Raw genomic sequence first — 25,811 nt, 5'->3', positions numbered from 1 at the left:
TACATCTAATACATAGATGGATCTAGTTTAGAAGCTGAGAAGAAATTTAAGATTGAAATCTACTCACAAATTATGTACAGTTTTCCAGGAAGGTAGTGCAGCTATCCTCAGTTGCACTTAATGAGATAACCCTTATAATGAAGAAGCAAGAGGCAATAAAACCAAACTAAATATCCAAGTGTTAGCACATTAGGCAGCTTAGGCTCCTGTGGTTATCTTCAATAGCTTCTCTTCTTTAATTATTATATAAGTACCCAGAATGGGAAGGAGGTATACAAGGGATAAGCAAAATAATGTAAACACATTTACTTACTTGGGAATGGTTTATTAATAAGGGGCTGGACCCTCATTTGCCCGTAATACAGCTGTGATTCTTCTTGGAATACTGGCAGATAATGATTTATAGTCTCCAGAGGAATGTTATGCCAGTCTTTGATCAGAATCTCTTCTAACTCCTGTAGTGATGAGGGAGGCAGAAATATGCTCTGGAGTCTGCACTCCAATACTTCCCCGCAACGTTCAATAATGTTCAAGTCCAAGGACTGTGCTGGCCATGGAAGATGCTGCAGTTCAGTTGCATGCTCCTCATACCATGATTGTACTGTCCTGGCTGTGTGAATGGGTGCATTGTTGGGAAATAACATTTGAATCATTGGATGCACTTGATCAACTAAAATGTTCACATAATTGTTTGCTGTGACAGGCCTTTGAGAGTATTGATGCGACCAGCAGATTACAGTGATATGGCTACCCACACAATCACACTTCCTCCTCCATGCTTAACCGTTGGAATCAAGAAGACGTGTTTGCACTGATCAGCCATCCAGGATTTATGCTCCTGATACCATGTTTTACACTTCTCAGTGTTAGTTGTCATCACTTATGGTTTTGGTATAGCAGCTCGTCCGTGAATATTCGCTCTATGGAGTTCTTGGCAGACAGTGTCATAGATACGGTATCTCAAAGATGGCTGTTGAGCTCGTCAGTCACTTAAGCTGCCGTCATTTCATGTTGTTTTGACACAATTCGTGTTAGTTTATGATGATCTCTGCCATTTAGTTTTGATTTGCACTCACTATTACGTTTACATGATAATGTCTTTTCTTGTTTTGTGTAGGCTGTCATGACTGTTGAAACAGTTGCTCTTGAAACATTCAATAATTTGGCTGTCTTGGGTACTAATGCTCCAACTTATCAGGACCAACAATCTGCCGTCTTTGAAACTCTGTTAGGTCTGTGCATTACCTGCATTGCTGACCGTCAATCACAACCATCCCATTACTCCCACTGTTCACATTTTTCCTATGCCCTGAATATCTAGAGACAGAATTAACAGACTATGTTATACAAATAAATGCTTTTTATTATTGTGTAGTTTCCTGCTCCATTTACAGTACAGATGAGGAATGAAGTTTATTTTTTATTACTGGCTCCAAAATGCATTTAACAAGATAGTTGATGGCTGAATAGGAAGTTTGTGTTTGGGTGACAGAGTAACAACGGGCTTCTTTTTCTCTTTTTATTCTCTCTGAAAAGTAAATTTTATTTTATTAATACAGTGCTCAAAATACAGCCTTTGTTTTACCAAGCCCCCCCCCCCCTTTCTCTCTCTCTCTCTCTCTCTCTCTCTCTCTCTCTCTCTCTCACACACACACACACACACACACACACACACACGATATATTGAGTATTTTCTTTTGTTTACCTTTTTAATACTCAGACAAACTATATGTAACTATAATTTTATATGTACAATTCTAATTTCACTTAACTTTGGTTTTGTGTTATCCAAGGTTCAAGAGCTGCTTTTATGCCCTGCCTAAAAGGCGTGTGACACTGAATATTGAGTTCCATAAGTCTACTAGTGTTTAGTGTTGTGTCATACGGTCGAGTGGCAGAGGAGCTGAGAAGAGGTGCAGGAGCAGGGGAAATGTGTGAACTGGACAAATGGAAAATATCTGCCATCTCTTGCAGCATTTTATACTTTGTAAATATCTCTTTGCCACACCAGTGATATATTCCATGAATTGATTCACCCTGCAATTAAAGTTAGAAATATATAATTCATACTCTAACACTCTTGTAATAATAGTTACCAAAGGCAAATTCATTGAAATGGGCATTACCTTCAGTTTCCTATCAGCGAGTCCCAGGCAGATTTCAGCAATATCGTCTACATGAGATGGTCGGCGACGCTCGTAATCCGACACCTGCCTTTCTTTAGAAGTATTTAGCAGTGCTTCTAGAAGAACTGTTACTGCACTCTCTGCCAGATGCATTACATGGCCATAAAGGACTGGGATACGTAAAACAATGTTCCCTAGTATTAAAAAAAAAATAATAAGTTGACAAATATGCTTGGTCCCTTTGAGTACTATTAAGCATCTTAATTACAGTGAACTGTTCTTTCTACAGAGTATGAAATGCAACTGAGATTAGCAACCAGTCATAATGGTTCAAATACACTGTATGCCGTGTTTTGAGATTTTTAACTACTATTTGTGGTACCTGATTGTGAAAACAGAAATCTGGAAATAGGTAGTACAGTATGCGTCTACTTGCAATTAACTTCTGCAAGCACTTGCTGTTGAGATGTTTACATTAGAACAAAAGCTTGTCTGAGTTTACTTCTGCAAGTACTTGCAGAAGTGTTTCCAACAGAGTTGTGCCAAGAGAAACACAAATGGAAGTTTACTGTGTCTTAGTTAGAAACAGAGCAGCTGCCACCATTGTTGAATTATTATTATTATTATTATTATTTTTACTGAAGAAAAATCATCACAAAAAACAAAGTCAAGAAAAAAGAAATGTTTAGATGAAGAAATGGATACACAGGCGTACATATTCAAGTTATCAAGAAGCATTATTGAGTGAAATAAAATCAGAGGACTTCGCTCAGATTAAAAACTTTCAAGTGTCATATCCTAGTCTCGAACATCTCTTTTCTAATGAACAATCAAATATTTGAAAAAGGATGCAAAAATGTGGCAAGCTATATCGTTAAGAGATAACTCTGTAATTACTCTTTGATGTTTACAAACAGTATTTATCACATTTATGACAAATGTAATGAATTAATGTTTCTGCTAACATTTAAAAAAATCAGCTAAAATAACGTCTGTGCCACCATTCAACTTTCCCTTCTGGTGATACAAAATAATCATTAAATTCATTCTGCACTGCCTTGGCTGCGGTGGACAATTACATACACTATGTGATCAAAAGTTTCCGGATGACTTACAAGTTCGTGGCACCCTCCTTCAGTAATCCATATGTTCAGTCAGGTGCTGGAAGGTTTCTTGGCGAATGGTAGCCCATTCTTCACTGAGTGCTGCACTGAGGAGAAGTATCGATGTCGGTCGGTGAGGCCTGGCATGAAGTCGGCGTTCCAAAACATCCCAAAGGTGTTCTATAGCATTTAGGTCAGGACTCTGTGCAGGTCAGTCATTACAGGAATGTTATTGTCGTGTAACCTCTCCGCCACAGGCTGTGCATTATGAACAGGTGCTCGATTGTGTTGAAAGATGCAATCGCCATCCCCGAATTGCTCTTCAACAGTGGGAAGCAAGAAGGTGCTTGAAACATCAATGTAGGCCTGCACTCTGATAGTGCCATGCAAAACAACAAGGGGTGCAAGCCCTCTCAATGAAAAACACAACCACACCATAACACCACCGCCTCCGAATTTTACTGTTGGCACTTCACACACTGGCAGATGACGTTCACCGAGCATTTGCCACACCCATACCCTGCTGTCGGATTGCTACATTATGTACCGTGATTCATCACTCCACACAATGTTTTTCCACTGTTCAGTCGTCCAAAGTTACAGGAAGCGAGGCATCATTTGACATTTACCAGCGTGATGTGTGGCTTATGAGCAGCAGCTTGACCATGAAATCCAAGTTTTCTCACCTCCCGCCTAACTGTCATAGTACTTGCAGTGGATCCTGATCCGGTTTGGAATTCCTGTGTGATGGTCTAGATAGATGTCTGCCTATTACACATTACAACCCTCTTCAACAGATGAGGTAGGCCTGTACACTTTTGCTGTATGTATCCCTTCACGTTTTCACTTCACTATCACATCAGAAACAGTGGACTTAGGGAAGTTTAGGAGTATGGAAATCTCACATACAGATGTATGACACAAGTTACATCCAATCACCTGATCACGTTCGAAGTCCGTGAGTTCCGCGGAGTGCCATATTCTGCTCTCTCACGATGTCTAATGACTACTGAGATTGCTGATATGGAGTACCTGGCGGCACGTGGCAGCACACAATGCACCTAACATAAAAGACATATGTTTGTGGGGGTGTCCGGATACTTTTGATCACATAGTGTATGTTTAGAGGTTCCCATGGTACATTTGTTTGGACCCATCTTTTGCCATTCTCCACTTCAACACTGAAATTTTCATATCCATACTGAACAACAAAACTTCTGCAAGTCTGAGAAAAACTTCCAGCAACTGGTAAGTACTTACAGCAAAATACAAGAACTGTTTCCAGTAAATTGTTGAAGCTACTCCTGCAAGTTGACAAAACTTGCAGAAGTGTTAGTACGTTCAAGAACTTGAAGGAGTACTTTCTTCAACCAACTTGCACAAATTTACTCACTAGTGGGCACACACCTTTAGAGGAACGTCAATGACAGCAATCATAAAAAATAATGCAGTAAAAAAGGGTCAAGCTGTTCTCAGTCCAAAGACTTGTGTGGAAACTACATTGTTTTACTTGGCATATCCTATTGGAGGTACTGTGCTTTTGCCACAATCCAACCTTTGAACCGAGTTACTCCATTATATGAGGACATACAGTTTAATGTGCATTTCAAATTGTGGCACAATTTGGCTTTTTTTCACATTAGCAATCCTTGCAGAGGTGAGAGTAATGACAGTGGTAGAAAAAAATCCTAGAACTGACCTTTGGATTTATGGTCTGACACTTAGTCACTGAAGTATATTATTATTTTGCTTGGCTACGTGTGAAAAGTCATTTTAATTATTGTCAAATAACTTACAGAACAAAACACCTTCAGTATGACTGTAAAAAGGCAGTTGGTATGGAACAAAACCTTATGCTTACCCCTAACTTAAAAATAGGCACTATCTGTCAATGGAAAGCAATTCTTTTGAAATATTGATTTACAGGCAAAGTAAACTCCTTTTCTTTATATTCTTTACATATTTAACTCAACATAAAATACAGTTCTTGACTTTCCATGTCTCAGGTATTCGTGTGTTGTACATGCACCTGTTTAATGCTGCTTGTCTCGGTATTGCTTACCATTTTATATAAACTGAATTTGCTCATATTTGTGTCTATAAAACTAAAACTTTTCAAGAATATCTACCTGATGAAGCTGCCATGCAAGCTTCCTCTCCCTGAAGTTTTGTTTTCCCATAAAGATTTAGAGGGCTGGGGACACTTTCTTCTGAATAGGGAGGATTTTTACCATCAAATACATAATCTGTGCTGATGTAAATAAGAGGCACTCTTTCTTTGGCTGGAAAAAATTAAGACATGCAAATGTAACCTTCATTTCTGACAAAGAGAATATAAACAGTTTTATACATATAATCAAAAACTGCCAGCATTTAACACTGCATTAAACACATCATGTAGAATTATAACCAGAGTAAGTAATGTGTATGGAAAATGGATGTCACATTTTGAAACTATTTCAGGTACTGCATGCTTAGGTGTCTTGCCACCTTTCTTATACTAGGGGCTGTAAAGGTTAATTTCCAGTTTTCATATGTACACTGATTAAATGAGAAGCTCTTGTTGTTTCCATCTGCAGCACAACACAGCATAATATTACCCTCTTTATCACCATGCATGAGCTTCACTTTGAAAGGCTGTAAATTAATTATTAAGAATAAAAATCACAAGCAGAAATTCCACTTCTGTGTCGAAATACAAGAAATAGTAAATACAATTTAAAAACATCTGGACTGTTGGACTCTTAATATTATTCAAAGGTTATGCAGAAAGTTCAAAAAAATGGTTCAAATGGCTCTGAGCACTATGGGACTTAACATCTATGGTCATCAGTCCCCTAGAACTTAGAACTACTTAAACCTAACTAACCTAAGGACATCACACAACACCCAGTCATCACGAGGCAGAGAAAATCCCTGACCCCGCCGGGAATCGAACCCGGGCGCGGGAAGCGAGAACGCTACCGCACGACCATGAGCTGCGGACTATGCAGAAAGTAATGCACCTTTTGTGTAATGCACTCCTGCTGCCATGTTATACCAGTAGCCACTTATTCAGTTCAGTTTAGTGAGGAAAGTGTGTGTTTATTACATACCATTCAAATGTGCATCAAAAGGTCATTTTTGTCACAGATAATAAAAATCAGGTTCAGCTGAAATGGATTTGCAGTCACATTACAAGGCACAAGCACTCATAAATAAGTAGGCTGACCTATTAGATCTGTTCTTGATGGGAGGGACCCTCCATGGTACACAGTCTCTGTAAAGAAATGTCTAAAGACCCGTTAATTACTGCACAATAGGAGTAAACCAAGGGATAGGGTTATAGATGAAAGTAGAATGTACCGCCGAATAAGGAGTGTTTGGCTGTCAAAAAAGCAATGTGTGAAGCTTCAGTGACTACCATAGCAGCTGCTTTTTGAAAGATCTGTAACATATTGCAAAGGAATTCTGGTTATATGTAAAGGCGGACAATGGCACTAAGGTTACTTCCAGACCATCCGGAATGACACACAAGCTGGAATTGAAAGTAGCAAAGAAAAAGCAGAAATGCTGAATTCCATTTTGATATCTTTCTTTACAAAAGCAGATACAACCATACTTTCCCAGTTTATTTTTTGCATCGCTATAATGTTGAGTGGTATAAATAGAAGGTGTCAACACAAATATTTTGAAATTAGAAAGGCACTGTATATACCTTTATGGTATGACTCTTAAAACATCAACATAATGAAAAAATATCCTCAAGAGAGGCACAGCGAAGCCATCCTAAAAAAATGGAGTCGAGAAACATTTGAAATTACAAAAACTGGACAAAGATCCAGAGTCTAATGTAATCCTTGAAAATTCTAGACAGAATATGCAGCTAAGTTAGCCCCTTTCTGAAACATAATGTACTATCTATAGTAATTAAACCAAAAAGTGTGACCACCAATTGGAAAGAAGACAAGACATATTCATATACAAAAATGGTAGCAAAAGTGATCCATAAAACTATTGTCTTCAATGGCATCCATCTGTTGTAGAATCTTAGAGCATTTCCTGAGCTCAAACATAATGAGGTACATCTCCTCCATATCAACATTAAAACAATTATCATATGAACCCCAACTCTACCTCTTCACACACAACTTCTCAATATCTGTGGATCAAGGCCTTTGAATGGACGGAGTATTTCTTGATTTCTGAAAAACTTTTGACTCTCTACCACACTAATACTTATTAAGAAAACTTTGAACAAATGGGGGTACCAAATAAAATTTGTGACTAAATTGAGGATATGTTGGTAGGGGGGATGCAGCAAGTTATCAAAAAGTGAAGGTCCATCATTATGATTTGCAGCTCCTTGTATTGGCCGTGTTTGCAGTTAAAATTGTTGGATGTGCGGTCCGCCAGCTATGCAAAACACCATTTCTCTCAGTACCCAAACATGTTTCAGCACCATTGCGCCACCATCAGTGGGTTTTCGTTTTTATTTTTTTGCCGGGAGTTAATCCATCTTCTAGAATGTAATTCAGTTTTTTGTGAAAAACTGAATTACATTCTAGAAGATAGGTTAACTCCCAGCAAAAAGAAAAAAAAAAACATCTCATCAACATCGTTTGGTTACAGATGACAAGCTACCCGTAGTAATTAACACACAAGTGATCCAGAAAATTCATGCACACCAAATGTAAAGGTATTTACAAAAAGAAACAATCTGTTGTTTGAACTAAAAATGCACATAATTTTATAATCATTTAACAAAAATGTTCACATTGCAGAATAAATAAAAACAAAAACCCACTGATGATGGCACAGTGGTGCCGAAACATGTTTGGGTGCTGAGAAGAATGGTGTTTTGCATAACTGGCGGACCTCACATCCAACAAAAAGTGAAGAACTAACTTTATGTATGCCTGAGACAAGTGTACTGGAACTCTTGCTGTTCATGTTTTATGTCAATGATCTGGTAGATAATAGTAACTTAAGAGTTTTTGCACATAAAATAGGCCTACTACTGGAAAAATATGCCCAAATTTCCCATCAGATCTTGACAAGATTTCAAAGTGGGGGAAGTATTTTCAATTTGCTTTAAATGTTCAACAATGTAAAATTATGCATTTCAAAAAACACAGAAACATGCTATCCTTTGATGGCCATCAGTCACATTTGCTTTCAGTTAACTTGTGTAAATACCTGTAGCTGGGCTTAACAATTTGAGAGGATGTGAAGAATGGAAAATAAAATTGAGGATTTGGTAGACAATTATCAGTTTCACTTTAGAAAAGTTAAAGGCATGAGAGAGGCAATTCTAACACTGCATGTGATAATGGAAACATTCTGAGAAAAACAGAAGTAAACTATAGGGAAAGAGAGGTAGTATACAGTAAATACATGAACCAAGAAGAAATCATAAGATTGGATGACCAAAAACGAAGTGTTCAGATTAAAAAGAGTAAAGACAGGCCTGCAGCTTGTCACCCCTACTGTTCAATCTATATATTGAAGAAACAGTGACAGAAATAATAGAAAGGCTCAAGGGTAAAAGGATATCAATGATAAGATTTGCTTATGACATTGCTATCCTCGCTGAAAGTGAAGAAGAGTTACAGGATCTGTTGAATGGAATGAATTTAATGAGTACAGAATATGGGCTGAAAGGAAACCGAAGTAGCAGAAATGAGAATAGTGAGGAACTTAAAATCAAAATTGGTAATCACAAAGTTAAGGAATGCTGTTACCTGGGGAGCAAAATAACCCATGATGGACGAAACAAAGATGACATAAAAACCAGACTAGGGCATTCCTGGTCAAGAGAAGTCTATTAGGTGGACTGTTAAGACAAGGAATGAGGAGGTTCTACGCAGAATCGGTGAAGAAAGAGGAATATGGGAAAACATTGGCAAGAAGAAGAGGGGGGATGATAGAAGATGTCTTAGGACTTCGGGGAATAACCTCCACGATACTAGAGAGAACTAAAAAGTGCAAAAACTATAGGGGAAGACAAAGATTGAAATATATTCAGCAAATAATTGAGGATGTAGGGTGCAAAAAAAGGGGGAATGATCACATAGGCTCGGTTATAGGTAACACAAATTGTGGACTGATTCATTGGTAGGATATTGGGAAAATGCAAGCTGTCTACAAAGTTTGGTTAAAAAACATTTGTGTGACCCATCCTACAGTATTGCTCAATTGTGTGGAACCAATACCCAATAGTATTGATGGGAGAGATTGAACAAAGATGGGAAGTATGAAAGCTCGCAAGTTAGTTTCCCTAAAAGGAATTTGTCACAAAAATGCTGAAAAATATGAACTAATAGACACTCAGGTCAAGGCAGTCAGGTAGATGCACTATTCCTCCATTTCTGAAAAGCATTTGATTCAGAACCACATTTACACTTATTATTAAAAGTATCATCATATGGGGTAACAAGTGAAATTAGTGACTGTTCTGAGGAGTTCTTGGTAGGGAGGACACAGTGCATTATCTTCGACAGGGTGTCACTGACAGATGTAACTTTGGTTCTATCTCAGGGAACTGTATTGCCTCCTTTGCTGTTCATGTTGTATATTAATGACCTTGCAGACAATATTAACATTAAACTCAAACTTTTAACAGATAATGCAGTTATCTGCAATGAAGTACTGTATGAAAAAAGCTACACAAACACTGAGTCATATCTTGATAAGATTTTATAGTGACAGAGATTGGCAACTTTCTTTAAATATTCAGAAATGTAAAATTTTGCACTTCACAAAATGAAAAGACATTCTATCCTATGGCTGCAGCATCAGTGAGTTAGAACTCAAATCATACAAATACCTGAGTGTAACTCTTTGTAGGGATACGACGCAGAATGATCACATAGGCTCAGTCATAAGTAAAACAGGATACTAGGGAAAAAAGATACTGCTTACAATTCACTTATGTGACCCATCCTAGAATATTGCTCAAGTGTGCGGGACCTGTGCCAGATAAGACTAAGGGGGATACTGAATGTATACAGAGAAGGGTAACACGAAAGGTCATAAGTTTGTTTGACCTATGGGAGAGTGTCACAGAAATTCTGAATAAACTAAAATGGTATAATAGATACGTGGAGATAGACACAAACTATCCTGAAAAAAGGGTGCTTGAAATTACTGCAACCAGTCGCGACTGGTTGTGAGGAAAAGATTATAGTCCGATTAAAATTTTTTGTAGCTGTCAGATTGCAGTGAGGGAGGGGGGGGGGGCAGTGTTGATGGCGTGTAGCCAGCCACTTCACAAAATACTGCATGTACCTACAAAACAGGCAACACAGCAAGCCTGTGGTGCTCGATAATGAAAGCTGGTTCGTCCTTACCACTTGACTCGCCAAGATGTCAATCCAAAGCAATTTTAATTGGAGTATAGATTAACTGCAGCATACACAGAGGCATTTACACAGTCATTCTTCTCATGCTCTATATGCAAATGGAATGTGAAGAAGCCCTGCTAACTGGCACAATTGGAAGTACCATTTGACATGGACTTCACAGTCATTTGCAGAGTATGGATATAGATTGTACATCCTGCAAGGTTCTGCTCCTAGATGGGAACTACAGGAGATTATAAATATGTGCATGATACCACTACTAAGTAGTACTATTATGGTTTGTTTGATTAGACCATGGCACATTTCCTTCTCTGACAGAGAACAAAATACTCTGCAAACTACTGCGAAGTGCTTGCCTGAGTATATCTCCCATTGAATACAAAAAAGCATGGTACTATTGGGAACCTATAGACATAATAGATATCTATTGTGCATAAATACCACATAAATCTGTAGTTAATGGATTGGTTTGTAGTGTGAAGACAAAAAGATCAAATGTGTTTTAAATGGTTACAGAATGCAATTTTATGTGGTCATTACAGATGAAGTGTTAGTCATTTCTTCCACACCTTGTATGTAAAAGGGAAATACACTCAACATGCAGTTTGCAATGGTTTGCAGAAGGGAACACCAGGAATAATGAGCTTGTATATGAAATTTCATTATGCCTGAACTCTGCTTAGTGCTACTGCTGTCCGAAGACAGGTTTCTGTATCCCAGTAACCAGCTGACCAAGTAACAAATATTGTAAAACATTCAATACTGATATTTTCAATTATAATTTTGAAATTATTTAGTCTACAGCAAATACAAGAGAAATTATTAACTATGAAAATAGCTTTTGGTGGTGGTAGATATGTACTCAAAATAATGAACTGGAAAAAGCAGTTCTGCTATTTTTGCTAGAAGAATAATCCAACTTACAGGTAGTATAAATGAGTAGACTAACATTGTTTACATTTTCTATGGTATAACATCATATTTGCAAAAAAATTCATTGTATGAAACAAAGTAATTAGAATTCTATATAGAGATTTATTAGATCCTTCTCATGAGAATCTGAAACATACGAAGTTTCACAGTAAATTTGTTTTCTCGTGCAATTTGTCAATTCTTCAATCCAGAAGATTACATACATTGCAGTGAAACTGTTAAATATATCCATTTAAAGGAAATGCTGTAGCTTATGCAATTACCACAAAGTGCAGCTAAACTCTCTGTTGCACGAACATTGATATCCACTGCAGCTTCAGGATCAGCATCAACCTTGTCAGGGTATCTTTGGGCAGCAGTATGAATCACCACATTTGGTTTGAATTCTGACAACACTGTTTCAACAGCATTCTCGTCTCTCAGGTCAATTTTGTGCAAATGTGGCTGAACTCTACAAGAAGAAAAGTGAACAGCTGTAAGTAAAATATGTTATTACATATTAAGGACCAAATATAATGTTAACTATGTACGTCATTTTATCCGTAGATAATTTTCCATTTGTTAAATAGTAGTTGCCTGAAGCAACTGAGATAAATGATTCACTGTCCCAGGTAAGACAAACAATTCAGAGATTACGAAACTTGAAAAATGTAACTAAAGAATGCGGTGTTTTCTAAAGCAAAACACGATACCAGGGGTACAGTGACACATGTAAATTAGCTTCTGACAAAAGTACTGTGCCAACTCTTGGCTTACAGCCACATTTTTTGTACATTAATTTATAAATGGGCATCGATGTACTTGCTGCATTAACGGACCATGTCAACTACCATTAATTACTAATTTCGGGTCAGCTGTTTCTGATATTGGACCACATAAGCATTCACGTGGGAAATAAGCCTTTTGTACCTTGAAAACGCTGTACCAAATACCGTCCAGTTCTGTTCTGAAAATTTTTGGTAAACTGATCGACCAAGTAATCCAGATGCACCTGTGAGAAATACACGTTTCACTTCTTTTGACATTTCAACTAGTCTTCAACGTTTCGTTGGTTACTATGTTTTCTCAACCACTTGTTGCTTATTGCTCCCTAACAGCTCGGTCAGGGAACAATGCTACTATCAATGATTAGATGTCAATTTACCACAAATTAGCCTCGTGATTCGGAAAGACACGCGACATCGGCTCTGGAAATGCTGAAATTGCTGATTGGTTTTTCCTGCGCATTAACGCTACGTCACGTTGCCCAATAGCGGAGCCAGGGCCCAATAGCTGATACTGCATTCGAATAGATTATACGTTTGCTCTAATTTCCTTAGGAAAGATTACAGCTGAGCTTACTGCTAGTGAAATAACTGATTTGGGTGACATTAAAAGCTTTCGAACTAGTAATACGGTGCACTTTTCCTTTCTGCCATTTCTCCATATCCACCTAAAAAAAAGTTACAAATTTTACATTTAACTTGGTTTATCTGCTGCATTCGCTACAATTTGTTCACCGTGGAGGAAAATTCTCAAGAAACAAATTTATTTTGGTCTTCCATATTCCGAAAGGCATTTTATAGTGGATGGGAGTAATTGAATGTTTCGCCGGCACATTTTTTTTTTTTTTTTTGTCGAAGAATAGTTCACACGTTCCTTCGAGTAGCTGCAGACAGCTACTTTTTCAAACTCTCAAAAACAGGTGTTACTGCGCATGCGCATCTGCGATGACATAGAAATCTGTTAATGCTGTTGACTCTGCTCAAAAGCTTCTCGTCCCATTTCTAGTTGGATTGCTGGGTGTAGTAGTGGGTGAACAGTTGATACGGTTTTTGAGAGTGTCATGTTAAAATCATTTTGGACTCTAGACAAATGCCCCGCATTTTTAAATAGGGTTAATAAATTCCTAAAACAGAGGTAGGCACTGCCACCTTAAAGATGAAAATCCCTGTCTTTTTCCTCGAGGCTCTGATGTATTGTTGGTTCTTGAACTTTTCCGTCATGATCAGAACCCGTATAACCGACGTGTAAAAAAGTCCCGAATCCGTCGTTTGTGTCCACAGAAAATTTACAGTTACGTGAAAAAATAGTTTTTCTGATTCAAACACGACTGCGGATCTTTTGGAGGACTGTCTGTTCCAGAGGCGGGCAGGAATTCCGCACGTGGGCGGTGCACTTGCACGTGTGCAGTTAACAGGTGTTCTGCGTGCACATAAGGGGAAGGTGGCCACCGCTTCTCTCCCCTCCCCGCCATACCGTCACTCCGCTCAATCCTCTGTAATGGCTTTTGTTTCCTAGCTTGCTTTATTGAATGAAGGAATAAGGTTAGTAGGAGTGCTTGAAAGAAATCATGGTTTGAAAGGGTACCTATTACCTACGATACCTTTTATTTACTTATCACAGGTGGAGTTTACAATACGTTTAATGACTGAAACAAAATTTTTACATACAGACAAACGCAAACAGTTATGTAAATTTTCATCACTGATGTTTGCTCTTAACCGAGACTTACTAATTTTCATAACAGAAAAAAATCTCTCACAAACATAAGTCGAGCCAAACATTGACATTATCTTCGCGGCTTCACGATGGAGACGAGAAATGGTCTCGAGAACCATTCAAAAGCTTGGGATAAACATGATATATCCCCAAATCTCTTGAGAAATTCCTCTTTTATTGCAATATTTCTTGTATGCAGAAATTTATTTTATGAACTTCTTATGTGCTACCAGTTTCAGCTTTACATTGATGCCATATTCAGGCTCCATGCGTCATAGTCGTAAAATCACCATACACGGAAGGAGCCATATAACTGGATCCGTGAATCAAATCGTTATGAGACCCGGACTGAGGCGGTTTGCGAAAATACGACTATGACGCGTGGGGCCTGAAGATGGCATCAATGTAATGCCGAAACTGGTAGCACATAAGAAGTTCATAAAATAAATTTCTGCAATACATACGGCTGCTGGTAAATTATTGCATCAATAAATACATGCCAGCCGTTGTCCCACGGTCCATAATGGATCAACGAAGATTTACTGCACTAAGTACAGAAACATATTCTTTGCAATTCTGTTCTCGTACAGTAGACAGAGCAGGGAAATGCACTGCGTTCTCTGGCGTGAGCTGTCGTACCCACAGCTCAAGCTTGCAAGTGAAAGCTAGCACCTTTTCAGCCATTTCACAAATTAGCTGATTTTCTCCTTGCAAACTTTTGTTCAATGCATTCATGTGTCTGGTAATGTACACTAAAAATTCAAGGTCGGCAACCCACTCTGGATCTTCTAACTTGGGGTCTTATCTTCCTTTGTCCTTTAAAAACTGATTTATTCGTATTCTCAGCTCAAAAAATCTATTGAGTACATTACCGCGGCTAAGCCAGCAGATTTCACTGTGGTATGGTATGTCACCGTATTCTTCCCCAATTTCAGCTAAATATGTGTGAAACTGTCTATGTGTAAGCCTGTGGGATCTCAAATAATTAACTGCCCAAATAACCACTTGCATGACGTCCTCCAGTTTTGCTGCCTTTGCACAGAGTACTTCTTGGTGCAAAATGCAGTGGATGCTGTACAATGATTTTTCTGTACGCCGTAGCTTTTTTCTTACTAATCCAACAAATCTCATTTGTTCCTCTTCCATTGCAGGTGCTCCGTCTGTTGTCACTGACACCAAATGTTCCCAGTTTAAGCCAGCCTAATCGACAGCTTTTTCAACAGCTTTTAGGATGTCCGCGCCGGTGGTCGTGCTTTTTAAAGATATCATATCTAAAAAAAAATCCTCTGTTATGTGCAGAGCAGTGTCCACGCCACGGACATAAATCACTAATTACGCGGTGTCTGAAGTATCTGTGGACTCATCAAGTGCGATGGAAAATGCAATAAACTCCTTAATTGACGGTAAACATCACCCGCCATGTCACTTATACGACGACCTACAGTCCGCCGAGAAAGAGTGTCAGCTCGAAACTGATTTGCATTCAGTGGGCAAAGTAAATCAGCAGCGTCATTGATGCACTCCTTTATAAACTCACCTTTAGCAAATGGTTTTCCAGCTCTCGCTATATTAAGCACAATCTTATAACGTGCACGTACCTCTGGGCTATTATTGTTGTCGTCCTGAAAAATTGAAAACAGTGCTCCATAAAAGTTAACTCAGTTAGATGAGAGACAAGACGAAAGAAATTCGCAGATCTCTCGTGACAACAGCAACTTACATCAGATTCATCTAGTATCGTCAGATCGCTCTTCTTAAGCTCAGTCAGTTTCCCTATACGCTCAGAATCCGACAATAAATTTTACTCGACCATGTGAAATTTATTATAATAGCGTTCAATACTAAACTTCCGCTGACCAGCGAGAATACTGCCACATATTAAACATGTCGAATTTTCACGGTTTTGCACAAAGAAAAAATGATTCTCCCATTCCTGTAGAAATCCAAAAACACGCGAACAGTTTCAACAAGAAAGAGGAAAGCCTTAGGGTAAACGGATCCTGGCTTCCCGTACTGCAGCGAACGACCGTCGCAGGTAGCAAGAGGAGAACCGCACCGGAAATGACCGCGGAGAAGCCCTCGGACGTTGGCGCGCCAGGTACATATAGTCTGCGGCCGCGAGCTCGCCTCCAGTTCACCACCGGCAATGGAGGGTGAAGCTTTGACAATGCCAGCCACTCGTGCTGGCGAAACGTCAGAAAAATCATTAGATGAACGTCGGCCGAAGAACCCGAGACAGAAGCCAATAGGCAGTTTGTCAAATCTCCACTTCTTCGTTTCCTTGATTCAAAATGGTTTAAATGGCTCTGAGCACTATGCGACTTAACTTCTGAGGTCATCAGTCGCCTAGAACTTAGAACTAATTAAACCTAACTAACCTAAGGACATCACACACATCCATGCCCGAGGCAGGATTCGACCTGCGACCATAGCGGTCGCTCGGTTCCAGACTGTAGCGCATAGAACCTCCTTGATTCACTCTGCAGTTTCCGGTTCTTGAAATACAACGTTCACTACGTAGTGGTCGCTTCGCATCAACGTCCACAACTTAGCCTGGTACTACACTGCCGCAACCTGCCGGCTGTCGCCACTGCCCCGGTCGACGATTGCAGGCGAGCAGCACACGTGAAACGCTGTGCGCTCATGAGCCGCATTCGACATTTGCCCGCCCCTGGTCTATTCTAATGTGTGTACTGTCGATTTCCCCAGTCACACCAGACATCCTATTTCCCAGGAAATTGGCCTCAGTTTGTGCCCCTTTCTAGCAGATGACCACTTTATAATGTCGACTCCTAAACCACTAACAAAATAAGTCATTCTTTCTATGGCATGGTGTAAAGTGTCAATACAGATGTTAAATCTTTCTGCCACGTCTCAAAAGCCGTGTTCACACATGCAACCAATGTGGCACATAGCTTGTGGCTTCCTGTAGTGTGTAGAGGTATCGTCAGCTACCGATGACACAGGACGCCACAAGCTCTACGTAGTTGTAGAGCTTTCAATATGCTGTCAAATGAAATCATATTGGTGGGTATTAATGGTAGTAGTAGTAATAGTAGTAGTAGCTTTATACAGCTGTAGGTCTCTTTTTACAAGGATATAGGACATGTCAATGTATTTACAAGTTTAGACCAATTTAAAATAAGCTAATTCGTATACACATACATTTACAAACTTCTAGTTAGCGACAATCATTAGATTTACTCCTGGTATACAATACCTCTTTTACTAATAACTTATTAAATAATGTAATGCTACACTGTTCACTCATATCTCACTATCAGTCACTGCACACACTATACACACATTGTTTCATAACACTTCACACACTACACACACGAACACACACACACTGGTAATCTCTGGGCCATTTTCTGTACCGCAACTTCCCATTTGCTATCTTGAAAAACTGAGTCAGTATCTCTCTATAATGAATGAGATGAGCTCAAAAAGAGGGAGAGGTGTCAGTATTGTGCTATGCATAGCTTGGGGTAAGTTTTTCTAGAAAAGGAACAGAAGGGAAAAAAACATAGTATGAAGGTGTTATGTGGAATGTTGGATGTTTTATAACCATTATTATTATTTATTTGTACAACTTTTTTTTTACCAGACCCCCTTAAATGTATAAAATGCATTGTATAACAGGTACTTTTTAGCTGCCTTTTAAAATAAGTGTATTTTTGCAATTTCTTTTATTTCATTTGCTTATTGTACAGTTTTATTGCTTGGTAGAATATGCTGGTTTGAGATTTATGTTTGTTTTTTCTTGGTAAAAGAAAGTTGAGTCTACCTTTTGTTGCATGGTCATGGACAGAGCTGTTTTTGCAGTATTTACCAATGTTATTTTTTATGTATACAACTGACCGGTAAATGTATTCACATGGTGTAGCTAAAATCCCCAGCGTTTTGAACAGATCTTTACAATGGCCTCGACTACTGTTTTTGGTTATTATTCTTATGACTCTTATCTGGAGTTTGGAAACTGTGTTCATATATTGTGCATTTTTCCCCAGAAAAGAATACCATAGTTAAGGCCAGTATTACACTATCAAATTTCTTTGTCAAAGATTTGATCAAAGATGTGATCAAATATTCCGTCCAATATATTTGACAAAGATCTTTGACGTAGCGCTAGAAGGGGTATTACACTGTCATAAAATTTTTCGTCAAATTTCAAGATGGCTGACAACAACTTGTTATTAAACGCAGAAGTTGCACTTACCGCAATTACATTGTGTGCACATGCGGAAAAGATGTGGGGGAAAAAAAGGAACCATACATACAAGGTTGTCAGTCTTTAATTCCTGGGATCACAACTTGATAATAAATTCAGTTGGGAGGAGCACACCACAGAACTGCAGAAGCGCCTTAACAAATCTGTATTTGCAATTTGAGTGTTAGCAGACATAGGCAACATAAAAATGAAAAAGCTTGCGTACGTTGCCTACTTTTATTCCATAATGTCGTATGGTATAATATTATGGGGTAAATCGTAAAGTCAAACAAAAGTTTTCAGAGTCCAAAAGCGTGTAATACATATTATTTGTGGAGTAAATTCACGGACGCCCTGCAGAAACCTCTTCAAAGAACTGGGTATACTAACTACTGCCTCTCAGTATATTTACTCCTTAATGAAACTTGTCCTAAATAATATATCTCTTTTTCCAACAAACAACTCAGTTCATACATACAATACCAGGAACAAAAATGATCTGCACAAGGACTTAAAAGCACTTACTTTAGTTCAAAAAGGGGTCAACTACTCAGGAACACTCATCTTCAATAATTTGCCAGCAAACATAAAAAATTTAGTGACAAATGAAGATCAGTTTAAAAGAAGCCTGATAGACTTACTAGTGGCCAACTCCTTCTACTCCATTGACGAAATTTTTAATAGAAACAAATTATGTATTTATTCATACTATTAGTATTGTTATTTCAGCTTAAAAAAAATTTATGTGTTCCACATCCACGAGGATCTCCTCAGCATGGATCTATGGAACGAAAAACTAATCTAATCTGGGTGAAGCCGTGGGCTTTACGACGACACAATAAAAGCATTCAACAAAACTTGTTACATGAGCTTACAGTGGAAGACGTCAAGTCGTACATTAATTACTTAAGAATGGATGAGCATACATTTCTGTATGTGCTCAGTGAAGTGTATCCTCATATCACAAAGCACAATATTCACTCAAGAACTGCTACATCTTCAGAAGACAGGCTCACTGTAACACTCCGATTGCTTGCTACAAGAGAGGGTTATGTTATGTTAGGTTAGGTTAGGTTTGGTGACGTCAGGTCTCCAATCTTCTTAATCTATTTTTGTATTCAGCGTGAAAGCGCCTCATCAGCTTCATACATCTCTATTAATTTTGTAGTTGTCGGCACACACCAATTGTATTTACCGGCAATGTTTATAAAAACACTACAGACGACAGAATGCTGTAGCGATGCTAGCGCTCCATGTGGTAGCATGTCCCATTTCAGCGAACAGAAGACAAGCGATTTCTTTGATCAAATCTACAGTGAGGCCCTAGATTGGATCAAATATTGGATGACATTTGACAAAGTCCCTATTACACTATCAAATATCTTTGACAGCATGTTACACACTGATGATAGGATTCTAAGGGCATAGCATGCTGATGACATTATGTTTGCAAGTACCTTTGTGTGTTCACTTCAACTAAGAATCAATATTCATTCCTAGAAATTTTGCATTTGTTACACAGTCTGTAGAGATGTCATCTACATTTCATTTAACATTGTCATTTTCCCTCTTCAAACTGAAATTCATGCCATTAGTTTTCTTTATGTTCAATGTCACTTCATTGCTTATTGACCAATCATAAACTTCCTTGAGAGTTTCATTTGCTTTCTCTGCAAGGAGTTCTCTCGTTTTCTCAGTGACTATAATATTGCTATCATCAATGACAAAAAATTTTTCACCATTAGTAATACTACTGGGAAAGTCAGGAATAGTATTTGTCCTAATATGCTACTTTGCAGAACCCCTATATTCATGTAATTTGGTTCTGATAAGTGTTTTACTAAATGCTTAGATCTATTTGAAGTATGTGTTATCTCTACTCTTTGTACCCTATCTGCTAGGCATGATCAATACAAGACATTAGCCACCCCTCTTATTCCTAATGCTTCTAATTTATTTAATAGAATCTTGTGGTCAACTTAGCAAGATCCAAAAATAAGCCTGTAACACACTCATCTTTGTCAAGAGCAACAAGTACAACTTTTGTGAATTGTACTATTGCTGATCCTGTATTTTTGCCACTTCAAAAACCAAACTGTGATTCGCTTATAAGATTGTATGTATTCAGGTAATTCATTAATCTATCTTTCATAATTGCTTCTATTATGTCTGAGAATGGTGACAGCAAGAAAATTGGCTGGTAATTTTTTATCTCTTCTGCATTGCCTTTCTTAAGCAAAGGTACAACTCTCAGCCGTTTTAACTGCTCTGGGAATGTCCCTGATGTGAAGGATTCATTTATTATATATTTTAAGGGGCCTTTTATAATCTCTATGCATTGTTTCAGTACACACATTGGTACTTCATCTAAGCATACTGACCTTTTATTTTTTAGTTTGTGAACAGTTTTATTGACTTCATTCTCTGTGGGTGAAAGTAACATCATTGTATTTAGTGCAACATTATTTACAGGTGTTATATTTGTTTTGGGGAATTTTGCTGTTACTTCTCTGCAATACTTGAAAAATCCTCGTTTACACAGTTTGCCAAGTGTTGGGGATCGTTTATTACCTGATCCCCCTCCTTTAGTAGTATGTTATTCTGCATTTGTTTACCCCTCCCTGTTTTCTTTTTTATAACATCCCAGAGTGCTTTGCTTTTATGTTCTGCATTATATGTTATTTTGTCATTAAATAACTTTTTTGCAGCAATCAGCACCTTTCTATAGATCTTTTTGTATCTATGACAGAAATTTAAGAATTCTGGATCATTGCGACTCTTCCTCATGGAACTGACGTATTTGAGTGTTTGGGAAGACTTATTAATACCTGCTATTATCCATCTGTTTTTGTGAGATTTTGATACAGTCAAGCACACTTTTGGAAATGCCTTTTCAAAGTTCAAATTAAATATTGTGGAGAATTTAGAGAATTTCAAATTCACATTGGTTTCCTTATACACTTCATCCCAGCTTTGTTTTGCTAGTTCTTTTGAAAAATCTTTTATTTTGATCTCTGAAAGATGTCGTTTGTAGGTTTGTAGTTTAGGGAATTATTCAATGCCTGATTTTACTGTTGTTATTTGACAGAGATGGTGTGATAGTCCAAGATCTTTTACAGCTAAATCACATTTTTCCCTGTCCATATTTGTGGCCACATGGTCAGTTACAGATGCACTAATAGTACAGGTTGTGGCATTAGAGCTGTGACAAGACTTAAATAGGAGGAAGGCGAAACCCCAATGCTGGATTCGAAAATAGATTTCGCACAGGGAAAATCAGGGGTCACAAACACATTTATAAAAGAAATAACAATTGTAGACGAAAATGCGGTCTGCAATGACAAACTAATCAGCAGCTGGCATGTAAATACCATTTGCAGATATGCGACTCTTCCAAATTATTAGAATCTTTATGTATTCGTAAATACAGGCTTTTCGAATAATTAATTTTTAGTTTAACAGCTGCTACATCGCACTCTGGTGCTATTTCCTGCATATAATCCACAATTTATACAACTCATGGTCTCACAAATCACAAAGTTTATATATCTCGCTTTTATGGTTACAAAAATTAGATTTATTTAATTATTCATCCACAAATCTTTTAAGATTCTGTGATATGTCATTGGTTTGGAAATATTGGCCCACATCCCCTCCTGCATACACTCACACACACACACACACACACACACACACACACACACACACTGCTGCAGAAAATCAAACATAGGTTGCTGTTCTTGGAGTTCCAAAAGCTGCAAAAGTGTACCAGCTGACCTCTGTTTTGAGTAATAAAATGAAAACACGCTGAAATCGAATGGAGTACAGGAACAATGACTCTATGATAACTGTGGCAGAATGCTTGTATTTAGAATTTCTGCCACCAGGAGCTGTACTGGAGGGAAAGTGGTGCAACAAAATACAACCAAGGTGAATAGTTTACAGCCTGACAAACGTTAAATCTCTTAAGTTCCGCCTCTAGAAACTAGGAGTTCTTATATGCAACTGCAGAATGCCACTGACTGTACCAACACTTTCGTTACATGTGCGTAAACTCGTCTTAAAACTTGCCGCTTCGAGCCCAGGAAACCAAAAGTGCTGTAGTGGAAGTAGCTTCCCATTACCTCCTGTCTGATACTTATAATGGGCAGAGTTTCTGAATTTTTCACTTAACATGAAATAATGGAACACTGTAACTATGACAGATTCCAAAAAATAGAAGAACGAAACACAAACAAAGCACGAGTGCCTGGATTCTACCCCAACTCGAAATCAGACAGCTCTGTGCATGCGCAAATCTAACAGCTTGGGAGTACCAGAAGAATTTTCCTGGGTAGAATCTGGCTGCTTGTCCTGACTGCTTGTATTACAAATATCACACTCCAAGTAACCAGAAGCATGAGAAGGCGCTGCTCATAACCTATTTGAGCTCTGTGTGTGTATGCGGCCCTCTGGCAGCTGCTTGAACGAACCATAAAGTGATACTAGTTGTATGAGTTTTGAGGTTAGGTATGTCGGTGGTTGGTAATGTGTAAAAAACTGAAATCTGAAGTGGAGAACGGAGGAAGTTGGTCGCTATTTGGATGTCTATGCTTTGCTTAGGCATTTGTGGAATTTTAGTGACGCTGATTACAAAATCAAGCAGCAATACATTGCTGTGCTTGAGATAGTCATACATGATGTGGGTGGGTTGGCAATACCTGAGCTGCAGAGCAAAATTCATTCAATTAGGAGTTCATAATCAAACTAATTAAGAAAAATACAGACAAGCAAACCATTTCGCTGCGTAACAGCCGAAGTCTGCAAGACCAAAATCCCATGGTTCGAGTTGGCCACTTCTTTTGTAAACAAAATTGTTGACGTGAGGAAAAGCTACACAAATCTGGAAAGCTGAATTTTTTTATTCAGTATTCATTTATTTAAAACGCCACAGCAGTGCTTCACATTCAGAAATTGTAGTACATATTTTTAAACTTTGAACAGTACAAAATGGCTCAAATGGCTCTGAGCACAGCTGGGGTCATCAGTCCCCTAGAACTTAGAACTACTTAAACCTAACTAACCTAAGGACATCACACACATCCATGTCTGAGGCAGGATTCGATGCTGCGACCGTAGCGGTCGCGCGCTTCCAGACTGAAGCACGTAGAATTGCTTAGCCACAACGGCCGGCGTTTGAACAGTGCAGATTCATCTTTAAGAAAGTAGTTTGCAAACCATTCTATCTTCTAATGTGGCCTACTCCAAATAATTATTGCTGCTGGATTCCAGCTTTGTGTCTACCAACCCTCCCCCCGCACTTACTGCCTTCCTAGCACTTATATTTTCTCCAAGGTCTTACATGGTAAACTTCATTATCGACAAGCTCCTGGAGTGTTAGCTGTGGTTGTAATTTTCCCTTGGGAGCTGTCTTCCTCTGCCTATTACCAATCATACATGTAGCCCTGACAATCCTGTCAACTATTTGTAGGCATTCTATGATTTGTTTTTCATACAGGTGAAAATTGTAAACCAGAATTCAAAATGTATTTTACACAACTTGGCGAACTAGATTCTTTCTTTGAATCTCAGTGGACTGTGCTTTGAAAAAGCCTTAATTAAATATTATATTAATGGAAAAGCATTATCGCCATCCAGAACTGCATCTTCTATAACACGCAATATGATAAGTAATTTCACTTCTGGCGACGGTGTATCACTCATTAGATTTAAGTTTATCCCTTATTGCATTGTTAACACTATTTAGAAGAAATGCGAACTGGTCTGGTGAAACTCTAAGATGATTAAAATAACTTTTAGTCTCTTCCATTACAATTTATTTCAGCATAGCCGCTGAACAACAGAGCTGAAGTCTTTTCTTTCTCCAGTCATGAATCCAAACACATTTATTATTTATTTTCTAACTGAGCACATTCACATAAATAATCATTAACTCTCCCACAAATCGTACAGTGGACGACAGTTTAATCCCGCGTCCGGTCATCCTGATTTAGGTTTTCCGTGATTTCCCTAAATCGCTCTAGGCAAATGCTGGGATGGTTGCTCTCAAAGGGCACGGCCGACTTCCTTCCCCATCCTTTCCTAATCTGATGAGACCGATACCGATGACCTCGCTGTTTGGTCTCTTCCTCCAAACAATCCAATCCAATCCGTACAGTGGATAAAACGTTTGTTCCAAACACGACTCTGGCATCTACAAAACGACGAAAATGAATGTATATTGGCGTTGCTGTGTCTGCAGTCATACGCGAAACCATTTGTGGGCAACTAGTTCCACAGTATCATGCAAACTAGACTTCAAGCCTAGAATATTGTCTATGCAATTACATCATCTCAGGTGGTTAATTTGATCGACACTGAGGGCCAACTCACACCGGCCGTCACGTCACGACACCATCGTGTCAGGGTTTATTCACACTGTCCGTCACATAATGTAACATAACCTCAATTTGTTTACGCTAGGAGCAAACTGAGACGTATACAGCGCGTGTCATGCAAAGCAGGACTGCACACATTTTTGTAACTTAGTAGGTTCAAGTGAAACCACGCCAATTGGGACATGGCGCAATGGTGACACGACTTGCACCTGCATCAGGTCGCGTGATGTTGTGGTAGTGGCACAGTCTCTAGAGCCACACGCCACTCTAGCACCATGGGAGAGGCGAAGTGAGGAGGGGAAAAGCTGTCCTTCCATACGCACCTTTGGAGAGAGTGCATAAGGCCAACGGTAGTATGGGCCATCCAAAAAATATTGTTTTACTACTGGACTTTATTGCCATAGAATAGTGTTTCGCTTTTAGTCATTTAAGCTCTTGACCTTTTTTCACTACATTTTTTGCAGTTATTTATGATTGTATAGTTTCACTGATTTGTTTCATTATTGTTTTCCTTTTATAAGCAAAATACAGAGCTGAGTGACTGGTAAGCCATTAGCAACTGGGATATAACTTTTTCCACAACAACGTCTTCAGATTGCAAGAAGGGACAGACAATCCACCGTGAGGATAGTGAAATTGTAAGGAATATTACAAAATTTTGTGATCAAGAAGAAAGACAAGAGTTTTAAATAATATAGATTGAAACAAGTTTGTCTATGTGCTGCCTATTATGCTGACACAATGGTACGATGTTACAAAAATTCTAAAAGTCGTAATTTCCAAAGGTGTATATTCTTAGTGCTCCTGGTAAAAAGCGTCCAATATCTGAAGTAAATAAGTTTCACTGTGATTTAATGGATATGGATGTAATAAGAGACATTAAACTACATTCACGCAGACATCATATTTTCATTGTAAGCTGGAAACAGTCGAGAAGTCCAAATGAATGACAATATTATAATTGGTGCATAGCGATGAAAAGAACATTTCATTGGTTTCATAAACAGTATCAGCATCAATCAACTAACTGTGTAACAAGCTGCACAAATGAAGAATGTAGTCGGTATTATTCCAGAAGTATCAGTATGCTAAAGCAGTGTGATGATCCGATATATTTAATTTGCTGAAAGGTATTGCTAACAAAGTCAGCCCTACATCCATCTCAATGTTTTTTGAGTGCGGTTAACTCTTCCACTAACAATGCACACCTCGCTAGCTTCCACATTCGTATTACA

The 25,811-nt window shown here is 38.5% G+C and overlaps 1 protein-coding gene across 1 annotated transcript; it reads right to left on the bottom strand.

Annotated features, from left to right (window-relative positions):
- Positions 1 to 304: 304 nt before the first annotated feature.
- LOC126253132 (methionine adenosyltransferase 2 subunit beta-like) lies at positions 305 to 12,977 on the bottom strand. Its single transcript, XM_049954269.1, has 5 exons — positions 12,415 to 12,977; positions 11,769 to 11,956; positions 5,359 to 5,511; positions 2,127 to 2,320; positions 305 to 2,037 (listed from the first exon to the last, which is right to left on the bottom strand). Exons 1-5 carry the CDS (start codon positions 12,528 to 12,530, stop codon positions 1,768 to 1,770), a joined length of 921 nt encoding a protein of 306 aa, XP_049810226.1. The 5' UTR covers positions 12,531 to 12,977; the 3' UTR covers positions 305 to 1,767.
- Positions 12,978 to 25,811: the final 12,834 nt, after the last annotated feature.

This window comes from Schistocerca nitens, chromosome 4 (genome assembly GCF_023898315.1).
Source record: "Schistocerca nitens isolate TAMUIC-IGC-003100 chromosome 4, iqSchNite1.1, whole genome shotgun sequence".
NCBI classification, from domain to species: Eukaryota; Metazoa; Arthropoda; class Insecta; order Orthoptera; family Acrididae; genus Schistocerca; species Schistocerca nitens.
Note: the sequence above shows the minus strand (reverse complement) of the source record. Positions and strands in the feature narration are given on the sequence as shown.

What these genes read in the sequence shown, in the direction of transcription:
- LOC126253132 (XM_049954269.1), bottom strand. Translation starts at nt 12,530, where the DNA reads ATGTCAAAAGAAGTGAAACGTGTATTTCTCACAGGTGCATCTGGATTA. An exon ending in TTGCATGGCAGCTTCATCAG is followed by an intron (nt 2,321 to 5,358) that starts GTAGATATTCTT and finishes TTTTAATACTAG; the next exon opens with GGAACATTGTTTTACGTATC. An exon ending in TCGCTGATAGGAAACTGAAG is followed by an intron (nt 2,038 to 2,126) that starts GTAATGCCCATT and finishes CTTTAATTGCAG; the next exon opens with GGTGAATCAATTCATGGAAT.